This window comes from Balaenoptera acutorostrata, chromosome X, assembly GCF_949987535.1.
Source record: "Balaenoptera acutorostrata chromosome X, mBalAcu1.1, whole genome shotgun sequence".
In the NCBI taxonomy this organism is placed as follows: Eukaryota; Metazoa; Chordata; class Mammalia; order Artiodactyla; family Balaenopteridae; genus Balaenoptera; species Balaenoptera acutorostrata.
In genome coordinates, this window is record NC_080085.1 from 97,263,923 (window position 1) to 97,285,813 (window position 21,891).

General features: G+C 43.2%; 1 protein-coding gene across 5 annotated transcripts in view; it reads right to left on the bottom strand.

Annotated features, from left to right (window-relative positions):
- CHRDL1 (chordin like 1) overlaps positions 1-21,891 on the bottom strand; it is a 114,916-nt gene that overhangs the window by 7,361 nt on the left and 85,664 nt on the right. For 3 of the 5 annotated variants that reach the window (XM_007181284.2, XM_057537895.1, XM_057537896.1), the window contains 4 exons: positions 18,200-18,267; positions 11,396-11,564; positions 7,723-7,932; positions 981-1,148 (listed from right to left, as the gene is read on the bottom strand). In XM_007181284.2, coding sequence (XP_007181346.2) covers positions 981-1,148; positions 7,723-7,932; positions 11,396-11,564; positions 18,200-18,267 — 615 coding nt within the window. The remainder of the gene's footprint in view (positions 1-980; positions 1,149-7,722; positions 7,933-11,395; positions 11,565-18,199; positions 18,268-21,891) is intronic. The other 2 variants (XM_057537897.1, XM_057537898.1) reach the window with 1 other exon arrangement.

A 21,891-nucleotide genomic window follows, 5' to 3' on the forward strand; every position in this document is an offset into this window, starting at 1 on the left:
TGTGTGGGTTTCTCATTGTGGTGGCTTCTCGTTGTGGAGCATGGGCTCTAGGCGCGCGGGCTTCAGTAGTTGTGGCACAGTGGGTTCTAGAGCGCAGGTTCAGCAGTTGTGGCGCACGGGCTTAGTTGCTCCATGGCATGTGGGATCCTCCCGGACCAGGGATCGAACCCATGTCCCCTGCATTGGCAGGCGGATTCTTAACCACTGTGCCACCAGGGAAGTCCCAGTAACTGTGTTTTCAACCAGCTCCTTGTGTGATGCTGAAACTTACTCAAATTCGAACACTCTCGAGCCTTATGCGGGAGCCAATTGAAAAAGGATGTGCGTTATTTCCCAATTGAAATCTCACGTCTACACTCGGATTCCTAGAAAACTTGACCAGACTAGATCAGCCCTAGTCTCGTAGCTATGGGATGGTTTGAATAGCTGCAGGGATATTGTTTTAAATTTGTCTTACTGCAGAGTCCTCAGCATGATTTGAGAGACTCAGCTGTGCATTGAATGAATGCATTTTCATGTTTGTTGAGCTTCCTCTGGGAAACAATGGTAGACTACAGTTTGGGAGTTTACAACCCTGGCTGTACATCAGAATCACCTGCGGAGCTTTCAGAACAAACCCTTAAGCCCAAGCCCCACTTGGCCAATTAGTAAGACTCTGCAGGTAGGCTCAGGGATTTGGTATTTAAAAACCTTCCCAGATGATTCTGATGTGCAGCCAGGGTTAAGAAGCACTCCTCCAGCCTTGGTTGTGTGAGAAAGACAACAAAACCCAACAGTCAATACTTACTTTTTAGCCCAGGTCCTGGTTAAAGCTAAAGGCCACAATAGCAACGGTGGGAGTCATATGTTAGTTTCTAAGCAATCGGGAAATCTTCTGACCCAGAGGAACAGGTTGAAGCAAAATGAAGGTGAGTCTTCCATTCCTTCCCTGTGTCCCCCTTACAAAAAAATTGACAAGAAATTAATGTTGTCTGGCTCACCCTTTCGAATGGTCCAAACGTGGACCTCTACCTGAGGCGGTCTCTCTGTCTCCAGTGCTATTTTTCTGGTGGTCTCCCCATCCTCCATGAACACAGACTCATACACGGGCATGGTTTCTTCTCCACAGAAGTAGCCTTTGCTGTCAAAGCTTTGGCCAGGAAGTTCTTCTGGAATCAGGAAGCAAGTAGAGATTTGTCATGGTTTTCCAAAACTAGGAGCAAACCTCTGCATTTATGCATCTCTTTGTTCATAGCACCACACAAGCATCAAAAGTGGACAATCTACAAGAACATTCCTACAGAGATAGAAAGCCCACCCATATTTCACTGGCTCAGCTGAGGCTGCCCCTGTAACAGCCACCAAATCACAAAGAAGCACATGACTTTTAAGTCCGCGTGATGACAGAACACTGGCCCCAAAGCTACACTGGATCCACCACCACCGCATGAGAAGTGGATAGTCACAAAGAGGAAGAATGTGACGAGGTACAAATCTGCTGGGCGCTTAAGGGAACATCGGATTTTCGATGCTGGGTCAGGATCATGGTTGGGCTAGCTCAATGTTGCCAACAGAGACCCAAGGAATGGGCTGACAGAAGGCCTCGGTTAGCTTCCCTGACGTCAATTAGGTATACTTAGAAAACATTTATGACACTCATTTATGTGCATATACTTGCCCAAAGGATCTATCCAAATTGGCTTGACATTTCTGAACGCTCTTTGATTTGTTTGTAAGCGGAATGCTAATACCGGATCAACATCAGTGCCAAAACCTAGATGTCAGATTAGTCATATGTATGCTATGCCAAATGAACGGTTGGAAGACACAAAAAAATTGGTCAAATCCCTCAACTATGGATCATTTAAAGTATAAACTAACTTGTTGGATTTCAGCTTCCAGGCATAAAGGTACCAGCCCCCTCTTACTCCCCATCCTGCTCCACCCTCCTCTTTCCTCAGCCCCCTACTGAAAGAAGTTTCCCTTGGTTGGTTATCCGTGACTTAACTTGCTTTGCTGGCCTCGTAATCAGCACCCTCTTCAGCTGTGTACTTAAAAGTGTAACGCTCAAATAGGGAACAACAAAGACAAGCTGAGGACACCCTGAAAAATTCTGGATATGTGCAGAAGCCATCTGTCAGAACATCTGATGTAAGCGTTGGGTGTTGAGTGCTTTGGGCCCGTGACTCTAATTAGGGGGACTCACTGTTAGCCAATCCGAGGCACTTGGACTAGAGGTTGTAATCATATGGCTGTCGCATGTCTCTTGCTGACCTGATTAGCTCTCCCATCCCCACCACCATTTTGGCACCGTAAGGACAAAATCCTAGTCTTCTCTGGATGATTCCAGGTTGGATTACTCAATTCGTAGATTATCCTAGAGTCAAGCTTTCTTTCTCCTTTTGTCTTTCTTTTTAGTTATTTAATTACTCGGTGGGCTGGTCTTTTTTGGTGATGCCTTAGGTGATGAAGGGACGTGCACTAGCACTTTTCAGTAGGTGGAGGGGGGAGGAGGTCATGGAGTATACAGGAACCTCTATGTATTTAATTACCACCTTTAGAATGAGAGCCAGGTTCATGTGTTAAATCTTGCTCACCAGCTTAATACTAGCTATAGCTATCACAGCCATATGAAATCCACGATGGCACTGGAAGTACCTATCATACACTAAAAGTTCTCCCAGGGTCCTGAAGAGTCATCCTGCCCCACCACCCCTCCCCTCCAAGAGCTTAATTTACTCACCAGAAGGGATCTAAAAACAACAAAATCCATTCGTGACTCAACCCTGGCTGGCACATGAAAATATTAAGAGTAAATAAACAGAGCGTGTCTTTCGAACTACCTACTCGGCAACCTCTTCATGCCACATCCTCCACTTCAAGGTGCTGCCTAATCACTGCATGTGAACCTACTTTCATTTCCTTCTGGGGAAGTATGCCATGCCTGAAGTAATTTCTGGGCATTCCCACTTCCCATGAGAATGCCCCTGTCCTGAGCCCTCCAGAACTAAGAAACTGAGAAACCACTCCGTATGGAAGTGGGGATGACTGATGCAGGAGATGTATTATCCCAGCCCAGGAAACAAACTTGAAGTCTTACCAGGGGCTTTTTATGCTGTAACCCAAAAGGAGTGTGTCATTATGGGAATTCCAGGTATATTGGGGTGGTATGGTGGGGTTGAGAGGTGAGTTGGGGAACCTTCAGGGAGTAGAAGTCCTACACAACCGTGCAGATGGCCACTGACACGTGAAGCAAGGCCAGCCTCCACCAGAGCAAAGACAAGAGAGAGAGAGAGAGAGGTGAAACTCACATCCTTTATTTTGGCCTTAGTTTGTTACTGGAGGGGCCTGCAATCATTTGTTCTAATGAAACTTTTGGCTGGATCATCAGTGAATTTTATTTGTCTCTTTTCCCTTCTCAACGTGAATAACTGAATTTACCGTTCTTTTTTTCTGTCGATCTTCTTCTCCTCTCACTCCTTTATTCCTTTTCCTCTGTGTCCTGTGTCATTTTCTAAGAGGCTGAGGATGTCATGATCTTCCCTTTCTCACCCCTTCACATCACTCAGAGCTCTACTCAAACATCGTTCTTCAGAGAAGCCAACCCTGACCAGCCTTTTGAAAGCACTTCACCCTGCCTGTGCCATTCACTATCACCTGATCCTGTCTGTTTTTTTCTTCCCAGTACTCATCACCACTGAAAATTACCTTATCGGTTTGTGTTCATTGCCTTTCTTCTCCCACTAGAATGTAAGGAGCATTACTGGCAAGTAGCCTGAGTCTGTCTGCTTTACCTCCCTATTCTCAACGCCTAGAACAGTGTCTTGCACACAGAAGGCACATAATATGTGTTTCCAGATTGCATGCTGCATGAACAAGTGCATGCCCCTTGAGGATCTGAAGTTGCTGAGTACCCGGGCCTCCATGTAGTGACTCTTGTAGGGCAACGTGAGTATTGGGAGACTTTCAATTTGCAGACATCCATGTGTGGCTTGCTGAGGGCAGGTGACAGAATGGGACAGACACTCTCTCCTTCCATGTTGCCCAGTAAGTCCTCTATCTCTACACGTCTGAGCAGCACGGGAAAGCGGGAAAAGCCACTCTTCCAGAGAAACAGATTGTCAATGAGGCTCTTCAATATATTGCCAATTGGGATTCTGAGGGCCGTTTTTTAAATAATAGCCTCTATTACTTTTTCTAATTACACAAGTCATACACGTTTACTGTTGAAAATTTAGAAAATACAGATAAACAAAAAGAAGAAAATAAGAACTACCCATCATTCAGTCACCCAAAGATGGCTGCTGTTACATTTTGCCATATGCCCTTCCAGTCTTTTTTTTTGGCTAAGCATATTATCAAAGCTTTCTCTATTAAAGAAGTGACTTGCCCAGAGTCACAGAAATAGATAATAAAACCAAGGTTTGGAACCCAAGTCACTTCCAGCCCATTGTTTTTTCCAGGCCAGCAGAAAATGTTGACTGATTAAAAAAAAAAAAGGCAAATCAGTTACTTAAGTGTTACTTTTGACACACGAGCTTGAGAAAAATACAGTCCGTAGTATTGGGGTGACAGAGTACTGGATTGATGATCAAGCATTCTAGCCCTGGCTCTGCCACTGGTTTTCTGTGTGACCTAGATCATAATATACATATTGTTTTCTAGCTTGCAGATTTTATACTTAACAGATATATTGCAAATATGTTTCTGTGCCATTAAATCTTGTTCTATAGTGATTTTTAATGGCTATATAATACACCACAGTACAGATATACCATAATTCATTTAACCATTTCCATACTGGTGGACTTTCAGTTTGTTTCCAATAATTCGCTATTGTAAACAGCACTGCAGCAAAAATCCTTGTTTGCATATCTCTGTACGTCTCTGATCACTTTCTTTGGATTTCTAGGAGTAGAACTGCTTAGCCAAAGAGTATGAACATAAAGGTTTTAATAAATGCCACCACCTGAAAGGCAACGCCTGTCCTGTGTCCTGTGCTCACACCTTTTTGATTCCTTCACTCTTATTTGAATCACGTACAGCAATACAATCCTAACCACACAAAGAAATGGGATGTGGTCTGAAGGTGTGAGATTCAAATTGGAATATTATATAGTGGGAGGGTTTATCTTACCCTGGGTAGTTTAGGTAACTATTAGTTTGTGTCTGAAATTATTTTGTTGTATTACTTTTATGATGATAGGCATTAGACCCTTGACAGGAGAGAAAATTGTGCTGACAGAACTACTTCCAAGTGACACTAAAAGGCTTGGGGATCCAGTGAGGTGGCAGACTTGGAAGTTACAATAGGTCATCGTGGCTGGGTGGTTGCCATGTCCATATCCTCAGAATGTGCTCTCTCCGTGCCCCTAGTGAGTACATTTCCTCAACAATTTTAATGCCCCACTTCTCCACTCCATATCAGATAGCTCCTATCCCTCCTACCCACACCCTGCCCCTACTCTGGAAGACGAAGGTTGTTACATTAAGAAAGATTTTGTTTGTGCCATAAATCAGTGCTTCTCAAACTTTAATGTGCATTGCAGTCACCTGGGGGACCTTGTTAAAATGCAGATTCTGATGCAGCAGGTGTGGGGTGGGACCTGAGAGTCTGGTTTTCTCACTAGCTCCCAGGTGCCGCTGGTCCATAAACCACACTTTGATTAGCAAAACCATAAACTACCCTGGGCCTACAGCAGTGGTTCCCAAACTTGTCTGCAAATTAATATTGTGTGGGGATCTTCTAAAATTCCAAACCCCAGGCCACAATTCAAATCAATTAAATCATAATCTCTGGGGATGACACAGGTATTTTTTTTTTAGTTTTAAGAGTTTATTTGAGCAAAATTTGGTTCAAATTGGGCAGCATCTAGTCTAACAGATAGAAAGGAGCTCCAAGGAGCTGTACAAAATGAAAGACTTTTACAGGCAGAAGGGAACAGGAGCAAGGAAGTTATATTTGGAAAACAAGCGGATTGGTTATTGCCAGGGCACTTTCCTTTAAGGGATGGCATGGGTCTATCAGGCAGGCGACCTCACTAGTGCTGATCAGGTGACTCCTGATTGATTGGTGTAGGATTTCATTTCTGGGAGAGTGAAAATTAATTGTCTCGATTTGGTGACCTGGGGCTTAGCAAAATTGACTCCATGTTGGGCCTGTTGTCTTGTTTTTAGCAGAAGAGACCACCTGGTCCTAGTTTCTGTCCTCTGTCCATCCTGGCATCCTTCCACACTGCCCTCTGGTCCTTGGTGGTCCAGCCACACTGACGGCCTACTCATCTCCGGGCCTGTCTAGTCCTCAGTTGTTGGTCCAAGAGACACAGGTATTTTTAGAAGCTCCCTGGGGGATTCCAATGTGCAGAGAAGTTTGAGAACCATTGGCCTACATGAAGATGCTCAAAATACATATATACTGAATACACTGACAAAGTTCATATCTGTCTGCTACTCATCAGGAATTGCCTAAATTGAATAAATGATTTAGCTCTCTGCCTACACTTAAAAACATTTGTTTTTTTTAAAAAAATATTTATTTATTTGGCTGTGCCGGGTCTTAGTTGTGGCATGCGGGATCTAGTTCCCTGAGAAGGGATCGAACCTGGGGCCCCTGCCTTGGGAGCGTGGAGTCTTAACCACTGGACCACCAGGGCAGTCCCTAAAAACATTTGGTTTTTCATCTGTGTTTACAACAGTGCTTTGCAGGTAGATATAAGAAATGATAAACTCATGTGCCTGGAAGTGATTAATTCATTCAGTCCTAGAATGTTAGAGCTGGAAAGACCCTAAGAAATCTACTCTAACCCTCTCGTTTTGCAGAGAAGGAAACAGGCTCAGAGAGGTGAAGTGACTTGTTCTAGGTCACACAGGAAACCAGTAGCAGAGCCAGGGCTAGAATGCTTAATTATCAATCCAGTACTCTGTCACCCCAATACTACGGACTGTATTTTTCTCTAGCTCGTGTGTCAAAACCAACATTTAAGTAACTGATTTGCCTTTTTTTTTTTTAATCAGTCAACATTTTCTGCTGGCCTGGAAAAAACAATGGGCTGGAAGTGACCTGGGTTCCAAACCTTGGTTTTATTATCTATTTCTGTGACTCTGGGCAAGTCACTTCACTTTATACACCTCCGTTTTCTTGTCTTTAATAGAGAAATGATAATATCATTATAGGATTTTTGAATTGGAAGGAAGCTTAGATATCAACTATTCCAAACTTTTCATTGTATAGATGAGGATGATGCAGCCTAGAGAAGATCTGGCACACTTCCAAGGTCACCCAGCAAGTTAGTTATTAGGACCAGAACCCACTCTCCTTCCACTATGCCTCACCTGTCTCTAGTCCTATCTGAAAGAGAAAATGAAGGTGATTGTGCTTTGATGAGTTAAACGGTGATATAAACAAAGGGTGCTATTGTCCTTCCTAATAATCACGATAACCTAATTTCTCTACTATTTAGAAAAGCAAGGCTTAAGTTCGGCCCTTAGGGCTACATGGGACCAAAGGTGTGGTAGACACAAGTAAATCCCCAGCCTGTTTCTGAGAAGTCACTTTCTTCCAAGCAACCATCTTATCAGCCCTTCAAGAGAGGAGCGAATGTAGCTTGTTGTCAGTTATTAGTAGAACTATTACCATTACAATTATATGGCAGCTTGTGGTTATGTTTCTGATACTCAAAGAACATTGAGAATGACTATGTGGGGATCTCAGTCAACCAAAGGCAGGGCTTCCAACCAACGCACCTTTTGCCTTTTTACCTGGACACACCTTGCAGCACTTTCCATCTATTTTTTGAGGATACTTGCAGGGGTATCGACTGGGGCAGTGGATTTTCTTGCACTCTTGCTTGGTGACATTACAGGTGCACAGCACGCACTCCACAATGCCAAATGCCCGGAGGTTTGGGTGCCAGGACTCGCCGTGGGAATAGGTCTTTCCATTGGAAACACACACTGGAAGAGAACACAGGACTGGAAATTAAAGGCTGGGGAGCTGAAATGGGCCCCGGTGCCCAGAGCCCAAGCCCTGAACCCCTTAAGACATCAAGCATCCTTTGTTCTTGTTGTGCCCATGGAGGTGTGTTTACAGAGCAGCCTCTGTAACCAAAAAACAGCTTGTGCCTTGCTCTCCTGTCAGCAACTATTCAGGACCTTCAACAGAGGCCTCTGGATGCCCACAAGGGCCTGACACATAGTAGGCCATCAAATAGTATGTTTTAAATGGAGGAATGAATGGATGCATGAAAGCAGAGTTCTAGCCATCCAGGGTGTCTGATAAGGAACCTCTGCTAGAATGTAGTGTTCAGACCTGTAGTTCCATAGAGGATTGGGATGGCCCAAGTGGATGTGCTTCTAGGCATGAAAATCTCCCAGGAAGGTTTGCTGTCCAGGGAGACTGGATGCAAAAACTACTGGTCTTCTCAAAGGGCCAAGTTTTTCCAGATCCTGAAGCAAATCCATTCAGAATGTCAAATGCTATGAGAATCTGATCTACTAACACAGATGGGTACGGAGCTCAGTGGTGCTGGCTTACTCTCTGGAGTGGGAAGGAAGGTGCTGAGACAAGATTGAGAAGGAAAGGACCCACCCCTCCCAGGTAAGTGGTGAAAGGTAGCCTTTTACGCCTCTAATCTTCTGGCAATGTCCTGTATCCTCATAGTAGCTGTAGAGATTTGGCTACAGCGAATCACTGACTGCTCTAGAGATACCCTTTGGTGGTCTCACATTTGCTGAGTGGAAGAGAAGTCACCGGCTCCATGTTTTCTGGGGGTGGGGGGCGGTTTGCAAGAGCAAGCATCTGGGCTGCAGGCTGAGGGGCCTATGAAGGGAAGGAGTCACAGGAACATCCTTCAGTGCAAACCAACCAAAACATATCCGGCTTTGACTGTAAGGCACGGAGCTAAGCTCCAGTATAAGACCTGCACAGAGCCGCAAATAGGGAGGTCTGAGAATGAGTTCTCTCTTTTTTGAAAGTGCTGAGACATTCTGGAGATTTCCAGCCATGACGGGGACTGGGTGTGTTTCTCATTATTCCCATCACCTCATCATACCCAGGGAGACCTGTCGGCATCCCAATCAACAACATCTCTAGGGTGGGTTGTATCACTTAAGGCGGGGCGAGGGTGGGAAAAGTAGCCCCACGTGGGGCGTTTCTTAGGAACTGACTGATTTGGCTGCAAGACAATGGCCTCAGAAGGATGAATCATTGGGCTATTTCTCTCATCAAATCCACTGGGTCATATTAGGAAATATGGACGATGTCGGCTGCCTTTTCCTGTCCTCTGCAAGAGCTGCTAGAGGACTAGGCACTCTAACAGGTCAATCCATGTAAAGATTTCCAAGAACCTAAGCCAGAGAAGCTCCTAATCGTACAGTGAGATAGAATACGGGCTTGAAATCTAAACTGTTGATGGAATCACAGGACAAGATGGACCAGATGTGTTGTTCTCTCTCCCGCCAACCCCTCTTCTCTCTCCTCCCCAGACAGTGACACACCCTTCAAGACAACGAGATCATGTGGGTGCAGACTCTGCTTCAAGAAAATTTAGGCTGGACTCAAGTTAAGAATGGTGGGGTCCTACTGCTTCTCCTCTTGAACTCTAGCAAGGGACAAAGTAGATGTATCTCAGAGGAACACATTGTTAGCAGGAGGGCTAAGGAGCGGGGCAGGCAGGACCCCCAGGGTTATATAGCCAGGTCCCCTCTCCCCTAAACATTTGGACTAAGGGAATAATCCAGACTGGGTAAGAGCCTACACTCTGAAGTGCAATAGGGTGAGATCAACTCTCTAGGGGGAAACACAGCCTTCTCCCCACCAACAAATTCTCAAGATGATTTTGATCATCCAGCTGGGGCGTTGGGAGTTGGAGATAGGGACAAGTGACTCTCCAATGAACTATAATAGAGAAAGGTCAGGAGAGAACGGCTGCATCCAAATCAATGGGGTCAATGAATAAATGTAAACCAGCTGGGGCTTTTGTAGGACATGGAGAAATCAAGGGATGAGCCTCTGCCCTGAAAATGAAGAGGCCTGTGGAAATTATGGGATTTAGGATTTTCAAAGACCATTTCCCCACACGTTTTTTAAGGCTTTAAAATACTTTCAGAGCAAATGGAATCTATTCAAGGCAATTTAGGATTGAAAATCAAACTGCATCTTTACCTAACTCCTCCTCCTCATTTCATAAATTCATATCAGAATGCCTTGGAATTTAAAAATAATAAATTTCAAATGAAACCCAGATCAATAGTAAATATTTCCAATTCTTCTAATACCTCACCATTTTTTATTAAGAGTTTTATTTTGAATGTTCTTTTTTTAAAGCCTGTTAGTTTCAAAAGCAATTTAATTTTTTTATCTGTAATCTGAAATTTACATCTAACTAGTAACAGATGTGATCAACTAGCTTTGGCCTGACCAGCTTTGTTGAGATTTATAGTAGGAGTTCTTTGTAACGGATTGTTTTTCACCCATGTTATTCAATCATTTGGTTTAATAATTTATTACTTTTAACCCATTCAGAGAACTGCCTTTGATTTGTTTTTCCTTTAAAGGAAACAAAACATGTTTGTGGTTTCATAAAAAGGAACCAGCTGAGCTTTTGCTCTGAAGAGCTGGTTGACAGGATGCCTAAAAGAGTAAGAAGCAGTCAATTGTTTGATCGAATTTCTGCCCCCCCCCCCCCCCCCCCCGCTCCTGGCCGGGAGGCGGCGGGGGTGGGGTGCACGATGGTGGCTGGAGAACTCTCTGTGCAGGAAGGAACGGGCCGTGGACGTGTGTGCTTGGCCGAGTGGGCTGCACGGTGGTACTAACCTGAGCAGTCCTGCTGCTGCTCAGCCAGGAGGTTTCTGGATTTCTCACTGGATGACTCACTTCTAAGCATAATCTCCTCCTATGAAGTAGAATCTCTGAGTGGGAAGCCTGGAATAAGTGCCTTTAACAAGAGCGCCAGGAGAAGCTGGGGCAATGAGGGGTGAGAATTGCTATCTCTACGGTTCAGATGAGAGCTTTACAGGCTTTTAGAGCCGACTACCTCTGAATATTGGGTGTCCTGCTGGAAAACAAACCGCCTTTCATTTTGTTAAAGCCCCAGCAAACTTTCCCAAATGACCTTCAACCCCCAGAGGCAACGGAGAAAATGCTGGAGGGCGCATCAGGTTCACTGCTTTCTCACCTTTGGTCCTTAATAAGGACAGATACTCCTGAAATATAAACTATGGTCTTTGGACTGTATTTAGGAAAGTCCTAACAGTCCTCTGGAGTCACTTGTCCACACTCGCTTGGTAGACCAGATGGTGAGTGATCCACATGGGAATGTCCGATATGCATGGGAGAAAGGGTCCTTTCCCAGCTCTCCAAAGACCAGGGCTGCTGAAGCCCCGACAGGGTGCAGTACCAAAGAAGCACGTCCCTTACCCTGTCCATGCTTGTGTTTGTTATTGATGACGATCTGCACGATGGTTCCCGACGCTTGCTGCGAATCCATGAGTGCTCCCCGGTGACTTCTGGCCCCGGGAAAGCGGGGCAGACCTCCAGCCTGTCGGCTTGGTGGGGGATCATAGTGTGAGCGGTGGTAAGAATGTCTCTGTGAAATGACAAAGGACAAATTCAGTCCCCCGAATCTACCAATGAGACGACTGAGATGGACTTAGCTGCCTTAGAAGCTGTTTGATCGTTTTTAGTGATGAGCTCTGATCTTAAATGCATGTCCACCGAAACCAACAGAGAAATTGGGATGTGGCGGAAGAACAGTGCTGGCAGCATGCTGAGATTTCCCTCTCTTCTGGCAGGAGACTGGCCTAGATTCACAGACAAGCTCCTGAGGGAGAAAAATAGCCCAAAAGGGTGAAGTACCTTTCCTGCTCCCAAGAATCTCACCTTCAGGTTTAAGAACTTACATAGTCACCTGCAAGGCAAGGCAGAGTGTGATAGAGGCCACAGAAGAAGGATAAAATGCTGTGCAAATTAGGACGAGACAGAGAGCTTCTAGTTGGGGAGGGTTTGTGACCTGGGCCATGAAGCATGAGTAGACTTTTTACAGGCAGACTTGGTGAGGAATATTCCAGGCAGAGATTTCCAAGTTGAGAAGGTGTAGCAGAGAACAGAGAGTCCATAAAAGGGAACAGCCGAAGGATAACATTCCAAAAGTGGGTTAGAGCCAGATCACGGAGGACTTGCAATGACAGGCTAAGGGGCGAGGACTTTATTTGGTAAGCAATAGAGGTGAGGGTGTAGAAGCCTTTCAGGGATTTATTTTTTTTTAAGTATGTAAAAAAATCAGAACTGTGTTTCAAAAGCATTGAGCCCTGACAATGTGTACGGTGAACCAGAAAGGGGGAAGAGGTGGGAGGCGAGTCTGGTCTGGATAACAGGTACTGAGACTCCAAACGCAGGCAACGGCATGAGGGCACAGAGCAGGGCACAGATACCCCAGACGTTTTATAGACAGAAGAATGGACTCTGCAGGATGGCACTAGGATGTACGCTCCACAGAGGTGAGAACTTTTGTTGTGTTCACTGCTATATCTCCAGTGCCTAGAACAGTGTCCAGCATCTAGAAGGTGCTCATCAAAGCCTTGTTGAATGGACGAAGGAAAGCTGCGGTCCCTCATGAAAGTTTAGAGTCTTGTAGTACAGACAACCCCATCATTGCTCTTTCAGCAAGGGTTCAAGACACACGATGAGCCCACTATTCTGCTACCCACCCCTCGCCCAGGAGATGAAGTAGAATGGGGTTAGAGGAGGATGGAACGGATGAAGAATAGAACCTTAAGGCTTAAAGCCCAATAACACTGTGTTTTAGGGGTAATTGTCAGGGGTAAGGGAAGGGGGTGGGTCCCACGAAAGAAGCTTTTGCAGGCAATTACAAAGGAATATCCTTATATTCACTGATAGAAATAGCAAGGAACATTGAGAAGGTAGTTATGGGATCCCCTGACCCCCACCACCCCTAAAACATTTATTTTAGTTATGTTCCATAGACACACATGTTGCAAACTTAGCTTTGGGAATTATTATTACTCTCCTGGTTAGGGGGTGGGGAGGCATGGGTGAGAGAAGGCGAGAGCGAACAGGAGCTGGAGTAAGAGAAAGAGAACATTATCCTATATCTAAGAAGAGCCCATGCTGGTGCATTGCTATAAAAACTCACACAAATAAGAGTTTGCGTCAATTTATTATCATGCGCACAGACAGGATTCTCAGCGCAAATATTTTTCATTCCCACAATGGCTCATATGTCTCTTTCTGCCACAATCACTCACATTCCACAAAGGCCATTACAGATTGTTCTGTCCTTTCTGGAGTTTGGCAAAGTTTTGCCAAAGGAACACAGAGAGGACAGTTTGGCTGGTGGGTGTCCTAGTGATGCTGAAAGGAGGGGGTTCGACGGGGCTAGAATTTGAAAGGGAAGGTCGCTGACCCAGTATAAGCTGCAAGTACAAGGAGTTCTCTGATTCATGAGGGTGAACACAAATTGAAAAGCTGTTCTTCGGTACCGGGGACTCTGATCCTGGACATATGATAAGGGGAGAAAAATGATTCAAGACTCACAAAAAAGGAACTCAGGGCTTTTGATCAGAGGCCAACCCAGCCCTCCCCAAACCTCATCTAAGTCTTTTATTTTACAGACAGAGAAACTGAGGCCAAGAAGAAGAGGGGTTTTATTTGGGGTGAGAGTGATAGTTGAGCTTTTGGAGATGGCAGGAGAGTGGGAGAGCGGGAAAGGAGAGAGGAAGAGGAAGAGGAGGAGGACGTGGGAGAGATCACATCTGCTTAAGCTCAGGGATCCCCAAACACTTGCTTAAAAGCTGCTCCAAATAAAAATTCTCTCCCATATAGAAGTCTGCTACAGTGTTCACAATCACACACGCCACTGGTCTCCATCTTGGCTGCACACAGAATCACCTGGGGAGCCGTAAAAACACTAATCCCACCCCCAGGGATTCCGATGGAATTGGTCTGGGGTAAGGCCTGGGCATCAGGATTTTTATATACTCCTCAGGGGACCCTAATTTGAAGCCAAGGTTGAGAATAACTGACATAAAGGATCTTCTGTTTCGGCCCCCGGGGTTGGGGTGGTGATGTGTGATTTTGATTTAGGAGTAATGGCTCTTTCAGAGTCGCTCCCCTGAACAAATGAAAAAGGCTTACCAGGGGCCGTTCTGACCTTGGAACTTATAGCGAAGGAGAAAAAGGCATTAACGCCTTGGAGTTGTAAGTGAAATTGGAGCTTATCTTTAAAACCAGCTGTGAACAGGCTGTTTGAGAGAGCAGGTCAAAACCAGTTAGGTAGAAGCAATCATATGTCTAGGCTTTGTTTTCTTCTGCTCAATATTTTGGTATTATTTGATTTACTGACTTGAAGGACTGACAAATATCTCAGGCTTCTGAGATGGCTGTTACACAGTTCTATCCTGATGTTGGAAAATCTCCACCATTGAAGAAGTTACCCAGGAGTTTCTTCTTTACTTGTTCTAAGGTCTAAGAGGTAAGGGTTTTATCAGCAGAAACAGGAAAACATGAAAGTTTAGAAATGGCCTCAGAAGTGCCTTCCTCGTTCTGATCCTGTGATACAGTTTTGCAAGATGTTACCATTGGGGGAAACTGGGTAAAGGGTACAGGCCATCTCTCTGTGTTCTCTCTTACAATTGCAAGTGAATCTACATTTAATCACAAAATTAAAAGTTTAATTAAAAAAATGTCTTCAGAATTCATTCTAATCCACACAGCCATGAGCACATTACACCTTAGTCAGGAGTAACCTAGGACTATCCCTGTCTGGGAGACACTTAGGCCAGTTTCCTATCCAGAGCATTGTTCTGAAAATATGAATGAGACATGGATTTTTATGTGTTTCATATTGTTTCTATGCCAAATTCTTTCACGTTTCTAATGGTAAATCTCTGAGTAATCTATTGGGGGCAAAATCGGAGTTTGGCTGTTGTCCAAAACAAAATTATGCTTGCTTTCATGTTTTGGCTTCCCACCCCGTGCCTATTTCTCTCTCCTCACATTCCTCCCCCCAACACACACACAAACACACTTCCTCCGATGGTACAGGGACCAGTTCATATGAAGCTATGATCTGGAAATCAAACAGACACCATTTCAGGTTTTTACAAAGGAGTCATCATTAAACCACTGGTTCTCCTTTTTGTGCACTTCGTAAAACTTGGTTAAACTGATGGTTTTGAGCCCACTTGGCAAAATAAACCAATCAGCTGTGTTTCTGTTGACCCGAGGTTGTGATGGTTCCCTAGGAATAGGAACAGTCTACTAAAAGGGACACTCTACTGAATCAGAAATGTTTTTTTTTCCCATGTGGAAAGTTGGGCCTGCAAATGCTATTCAGAAGGGATTCTCCTACCTTCTAATAAGTTTGAAGAATTTCTCTCTGATTTGGGACAAAGTCCTATGCATTAACATTAAGGAAAAGCCCCCCCACCCCCTGCCTTTGCAACACACACACATACATTTCACTCTACCTTCCACGCCCATTCATTCAACACGTATTTATTGGGTGCCAACTATGTGCCAGGTACATACTTTTCTGTTACTACAGATGCTATTTATTATTTAAATCATATCCCGCAATATCTATCCCTTGTAGAACAAAGGAAAATATTTATTTATAATAAAGTGGAACCATCTGGACATTTTGGCCTACCAGGCACAAATGTTCATTTCTAAAGATAAGTCTTGAACTCCTTTGAAAATCTATAACTCTTTCAAGGCCCTGCCTTCTATATCTGACCTCTTTTGCTACGGGAAGTATCGGATTAAGTCCAGCCCTATGACCAGCAGTTTAGGAAGAACAATGAGGCTGAAAGACAATGATGGAGGTGGGGGCAGCATGAGACAAAGTCAAGAAGAAAGACTAATTAATGGCATTACCAGCAAGACCACTGAGGGGGCCATAGTGCTTAGTGTTGGGGGCTAAGGCACCCAGCTTAAGGTGACTGAGACCTAACTTTGGCTTAGAATGGCATCTGGTTGACAGCTACTAATTTAGCCACTCTCGACTTCCTACCATGATTAAAAACAAAAAATTGGGGCTGAGGAAAAGAGGAAATTCACAACACAGAACAGGGAGACTGACATCATCTCCCGTCAGGATCTGGAAGGAATCTCACTTAGTATAAAGCAGATACACTGCTGGATGGAGAAAGTCTTTCCTCGGGGTCTATGTTAACCCACAAACTGGGAAGCCCACGCTCTCTTGCAGGAGTGCTGCTTTTTTGAGATATCCAGAGTATTATTCTCCACTCCATTCACAAATCCTTCTCCATTCATTTGGAAACAAGAATGTCTAGAAAAGAATATGACTAGACCATAAAACAAATACAAATCCTTTCATCTCCTTGCTGAGGGTGTTGGCAAGCTGGGGGCATGCAGGTCAGAAGTGGCACATGTGATGGCCTTAGCCACACTGTGATGTTGGTACTGATCATTTTATTAGGCCCTGGATCAACACCTTCTTCCATACCCTCATGATTCTTGGGCCTGACCTATAATTCCATAGACTCTTGCCCTAATATCCAATGTTTGTTGAGAACTAATTTCCGAAGTTTTAAAAATCATCTAAATTTGATTTATTACAAAACTCATGCTCATTGAAAAATATCAAATAATACAGAAGATACAAAATAAAAAATCAAACGCTACCTTTCCTCCTGCCCACTTGCACCCCTCTGAGAGTATCACAATTAATATATTGGTATGTGACCTTCTAGATCTTTCCATATGCATTTACTCACATGCACACACAATTTTTACATAAGGAAATGATAGTATAAATTGTATCCTGCACCTTGTTTTGTTTACATACTATATCTTGGCGATCCCTCCACTTTACTACATGTTGACGTACCACATTCTTTTTTTTTTTAAAGAAATTCACGTTCTTTTATTTATTTATTTATTTATTTATGACCGTGTTGAGTCTTCGTTTCTGTGTGAGGGCTTTCTCTAGTTGCGGCAAGTGGGGACCACTCTTCATCGCGGTGCGCAGGCCTCTCACCATCGCGGCCTCTCTTGTTGCGGAGCACAGGCTCCAGACGCGCAGGCTCAGTAATCGTGGCTCACGGGCCCAGTTGCTCCGTGGCATGTGGGATCTTCCCAGACCAGGGCTTGAACCCGTGTCTCCTGCATTGGCAGGCAGATTCTCAACCACTGCGCCACCAGGGAAGCCCCCACATTCTTTTTAACAAATGTATGGTGTCCTATAGATTGGGTGTGTTTAACCAAACCCCTATAGATAGCATTTAGGTTGTCTCCATTTGTCTTGCTTTTATGAAAATAATTCTACGTTGAATGCTCTGTATACTTCTTTTGTATGAGGGTATGATGAATATCCATTTATTTGCAACGAATGCCTTGGTACATTTTGTACTTTTTGTACACTTTTTTTATTGGATGAAAGATTCTTTAAATTCTATAGTGTTTTACCATTTTCAAAAGTTTCACACTCATGATTTCATACAATCCCATATGGACTCATATAAAGTCCTTTAATATGATAGATCCTTTGAACCGGAACATCTTCTTTTCTGATTTTTAGAGGCTTGAAGTGTTGCTCTACTTAGACATATATTTCTTGGAGGGATTCTCTTTTGTTAATTACTTCAAAATAAAAAGGAATAAGAGACGCTACTACTATACATAGAGAGATGCCCACTCGTAAGGCTTATTCTGAGATTAGCACCAAGAATAGAAATGAGAAGATGTTGCAGGTTGAGAAAGGGAATCTGGCTGCTACCTTTCCTTTCTTCCAGCTGTATGACTGAGAGCCTAAGGCTTAGGGGAGGTTTCTATGGACATGTCCAAGGTACCTGTGCCCAAAGGATGGGCTGACCTACCTAACGATCCCACAGAAGGTCCTCACTGTTGAGGCTGGGGGTGGTGACTTGCCTTCCTTACAGAAGACAAAGATTTGGCAAGTCATCCCGAAAGGGTACCAACTTCTAATCTAGATGAAGGGTGCCTAAGGGCTAGGCTATGATTTCTTCATGTTCATGTCCTGGCCCCAGTTACCAATTATACAATGCACTTAAATGGTTCCAGGTTGGTGATGATGGCATTCACACTTCTGAGGAAAGGGAAGAAAAATGGTGTTAGAGATGGGCCCTTTTATGGCGTTGCTGGGACAGTACCCATGGAGGGAGGGAAGTCTGGCCTGATGCTGTGAAGGATTGAATTATTTGAGCTATTCACACTTACTGCTTCTCTGTTGGCAGGTTGCCTGAAGATATCACCATCAGAATGTTCCCACGACAATTCTCCATCCCCTGTTTATTAAAAAGAAATAAAGAATTATACATACATAGAAGGGAAAAATATCAACCTGTGACCCAGTAACATTTTGGGTTCTATGAGCCGAAGGTTCTTTACACATTTTAGCTGTTCTGGCTGTCCTTCAAACAGCAATGTTGAAAGACTTCTCCCTGGGTGTGCCTCATTTTTCAAGACAACTCCGAAGAAAGTTGCCACTTTCTAAAACAGACCATCCAGCAATATTACACAGAATTTGGAAAATAAAAGGGAAAATAATCACTTTCCACTGTAATATAGCCATCATTGTCACATTTGCTTATTTTATTCTGAAGATAGTTAAGTCTTTTACAGGTCATATTCAACTTGTGTTTAAACTACCCTTCAAAAGTGAGAGTTTTGAGGATTTGGCCTGTCATGGTTTGTTAAATTCACCATTATGCCTCTGAGAAGTTATGACTTGATCTGAAAGTTAAGGTAAAACTTGCTGTGGTTAGAGTGTTTACGTAACCCATATCTTCTATTGTTGCCTGAGACACCTTTCTCTGGGTCTCCACAACCCACTTTTTGAACAGTGAATCCCAATCATTGCTGTCTTCCAGACTAACTACTTTTAGGGGGAAGATTTTACTTTCAGCCTTGAGAAAAGCAAACTCACAACAGATATGGCTATTCCTCAGCTGATTAAAGATAAAAAATAAGAGGATAATCTCCAAAAATACTGCCTTGTATTATCTATGACCAAACAAGCAGATGGGAAGAGCTCGGTCTTAGAGATATTTGCACCACTCTAAATGAGTGCTATTTATGTGTGTGTGTGTGTGTGTGTGTGTGTGTGTGTACCTGGTTGAGGATAACCCAATACCTATTCAACCATATATTTCATGGGATAACACGGAATACAAAAATGTATAAACATTAAGAATTTTCTATTCTAATTCATCTCCCAAGCTTTCAAAACCTAACTCTAACTAGTAACGCGTTACTGGTTCAAGTACTGTTACTGGTTTAGGGCTGGAAAAAGACCTCAAGATTAATTTGATACCAATATTATCATCGGGTAGCGACATAAAACATAGCATGGCTTTAACCTCCATGATTCAAAGATCATCTTATGGAAAAAATTATGAATTTTGAAGATTTAACTATGATTGCTACATTCATCTTCCTAAAACACCACTTTGATTATATAATCGTATCATTTTCTGATCAAAAAAACCCTCAGTGGGTCCCCATCTAAGACTCTCTATTATCAGCCCCCACCTCATCTTTACTGATCACCTACCTCCGACCCAACTATCTTAGCTACTCTACAATGGGAACCCTTTGACCTCTTTACTCTTCATTGAAACTGTGGCCCCCATTCTTGCTTCCATGTTTTTGCTCATGTTATTTTTCTTCTGAAATTACTTTCCCAGCTCCCACACTCCGTAGCTCCTGTATGACTATAAAAACCATGAAGGTTTTCCTCCTCTACAAAGTCTTCCTCAAGTTCTCTCACATATTTCTGATTGCCTAAAGGACTTAGCATTCTGTAGCCTTAGAGACGTACAGGACTCCAGGCATAATTTTGTCCAACTGTTCCATGTAACAGGTGGAGAAACCAAGGCTCAGAGAGAGCAAGGAGCCATTTACTCACATAGCGAGTTGATGAGAGCTTACAACCCAAATCTCAGATTTCCTGGCTCCCAAATAAGTATGTCTATTCTATAAGAGCAGGGTTTATTATTTGTGTTATTAACGGCTGTATCACCATGATCTATAACGGTGCCTGACACATAATGGTCACTCAATAAATACTCATCAAATGATAGAATTGGGAGGCCTTCTCTTATCACCTATCTAAAATTTCAAATCCCCTCTGATACTTCTTATCCCCCCTCTTTGCTTTTTGATCTTAGGACTCAACAGTATCTTACAGTTTATATATTTTATTTGTTGTCTGCTTTTTCCCACTAAAATTCTCCTATGAGAAAGAGGATTTTTGTCTATATCATGTTCACTGATGTAACCCGCAGCACCTAGAACAGTGCTGGGCGCATAGTTAGTACTTATTCAAAACTTCTTGAATGAATGAATACTAAACCAGTTGACAATATTTTCTTCTGTTAAATGTTTCTTGAGCCTGCCTTGTCTCCCTAAAGAGACTGTAAATCCCTTGAAACCAGAGACCATGTCTTAGACCTCCCTCTGTGTCACCTACATCACTGGTTCTCAAAGTGTGGTCTCCGGACCAGCAACATCAGCATTAATTGGGAACTTGTTAGATATGCAAAATTCTGGACCCCACCCCATACCTAGTAAGTCAGAAACTCTGGGGTGGGGGGTCAGTGATCTGGGTACACATCAGGTGCTCAGTATATGTACTGAGGTGAACTTCAGTAAAAAATACAGAATTAAGTACATAGCCAGTAGCATATTTGCCTCTTCCTGGTTATTCCATGTCTGAGTAAAGATGGTAGACAAAGATTACACTCAGACTATCTGGAAACCCTGACTAACTTTGTAAGAGTGAAGATGCTTTCACCTTTGTTTATGTCAAAAAATAATGCCCAAGTCATAATGGCCATCATTAAAAAGTCCACAAATACTAAATGTTGGAGAGGGTGTGGAGAAAAGGGAACCCTCTTACACTGTTGATGGGGAATGTAAATTGGTGTAGCCACTATGGAGAACAGTATGGAGGTTCCTTAAGAAACTAAAAATAGAATTACCGTACAGCTCAGTAATCCTACTCCTGAGCATATACCCAGACAAAACTATAATTCGAAAAGACACATGCACCCCAATGTTCACAGCAGGACTATTTACAATAGCCAAGACATGGAAACAGCCTAAATGTCCATCAACAGACGAATGGATAAAGAAGATGTGGTACATATATACAATGGAATATTACTCAGCCATAAAAAAGAAGGAAATTTGCAGCAACATGGATGGACCTAGAGATTATCATACTAAGTGAAGTAAGTCAGAAAGAGAAGTCTAGACAAATACCATACGATATCACTTACATGTGGAACCTAAAATACAACACGAAACAGAAACAGACTCACAGACGTAGAGGACAGACTTGTGGTTGCCAAGAGGGAGATGAGGTGGGGGAGGGAAAGATTGGGAGTTTGGGATTAGCAGATGCAAAACAGTATACACAGGATGGATAAACAACAAGGTCCTACTGTATAGCACAGGGAACCATATTCAATATCCTGTGATAAACCATAATGGAAAGGAGTATGAAAAATAATATATATATCTATAACTGAATTGCTTTGCTGCACAGCAGAAATTAACACAACATTGTAAATCAACTATAGTTCAATAAAATTTTTTTAAAAGAAAATAATAATGCCCAAAAGTCAGTTAACATACATTGAACACTTCTTGGGTGGAAAACCTGATACTAAGGCAGAAGGAGAAGAGAAATCACGGCTGGACCCTTGCCCTCAAGACATTTACAACTTGTTTGGGGGTGACAGGAAATCAATATAGAAAAGAGCCTAAAAAACACACACACAGAGTAGCAACTGGAAACACAAATGGAATATACGTGCTTAGGAGATATTGAATGTGTGGAGTGAGCAGTCAGATGTAATCGTGGAAAGCATCCCCAAAGAATTGTTAAGTCATGTTTTTAGAAG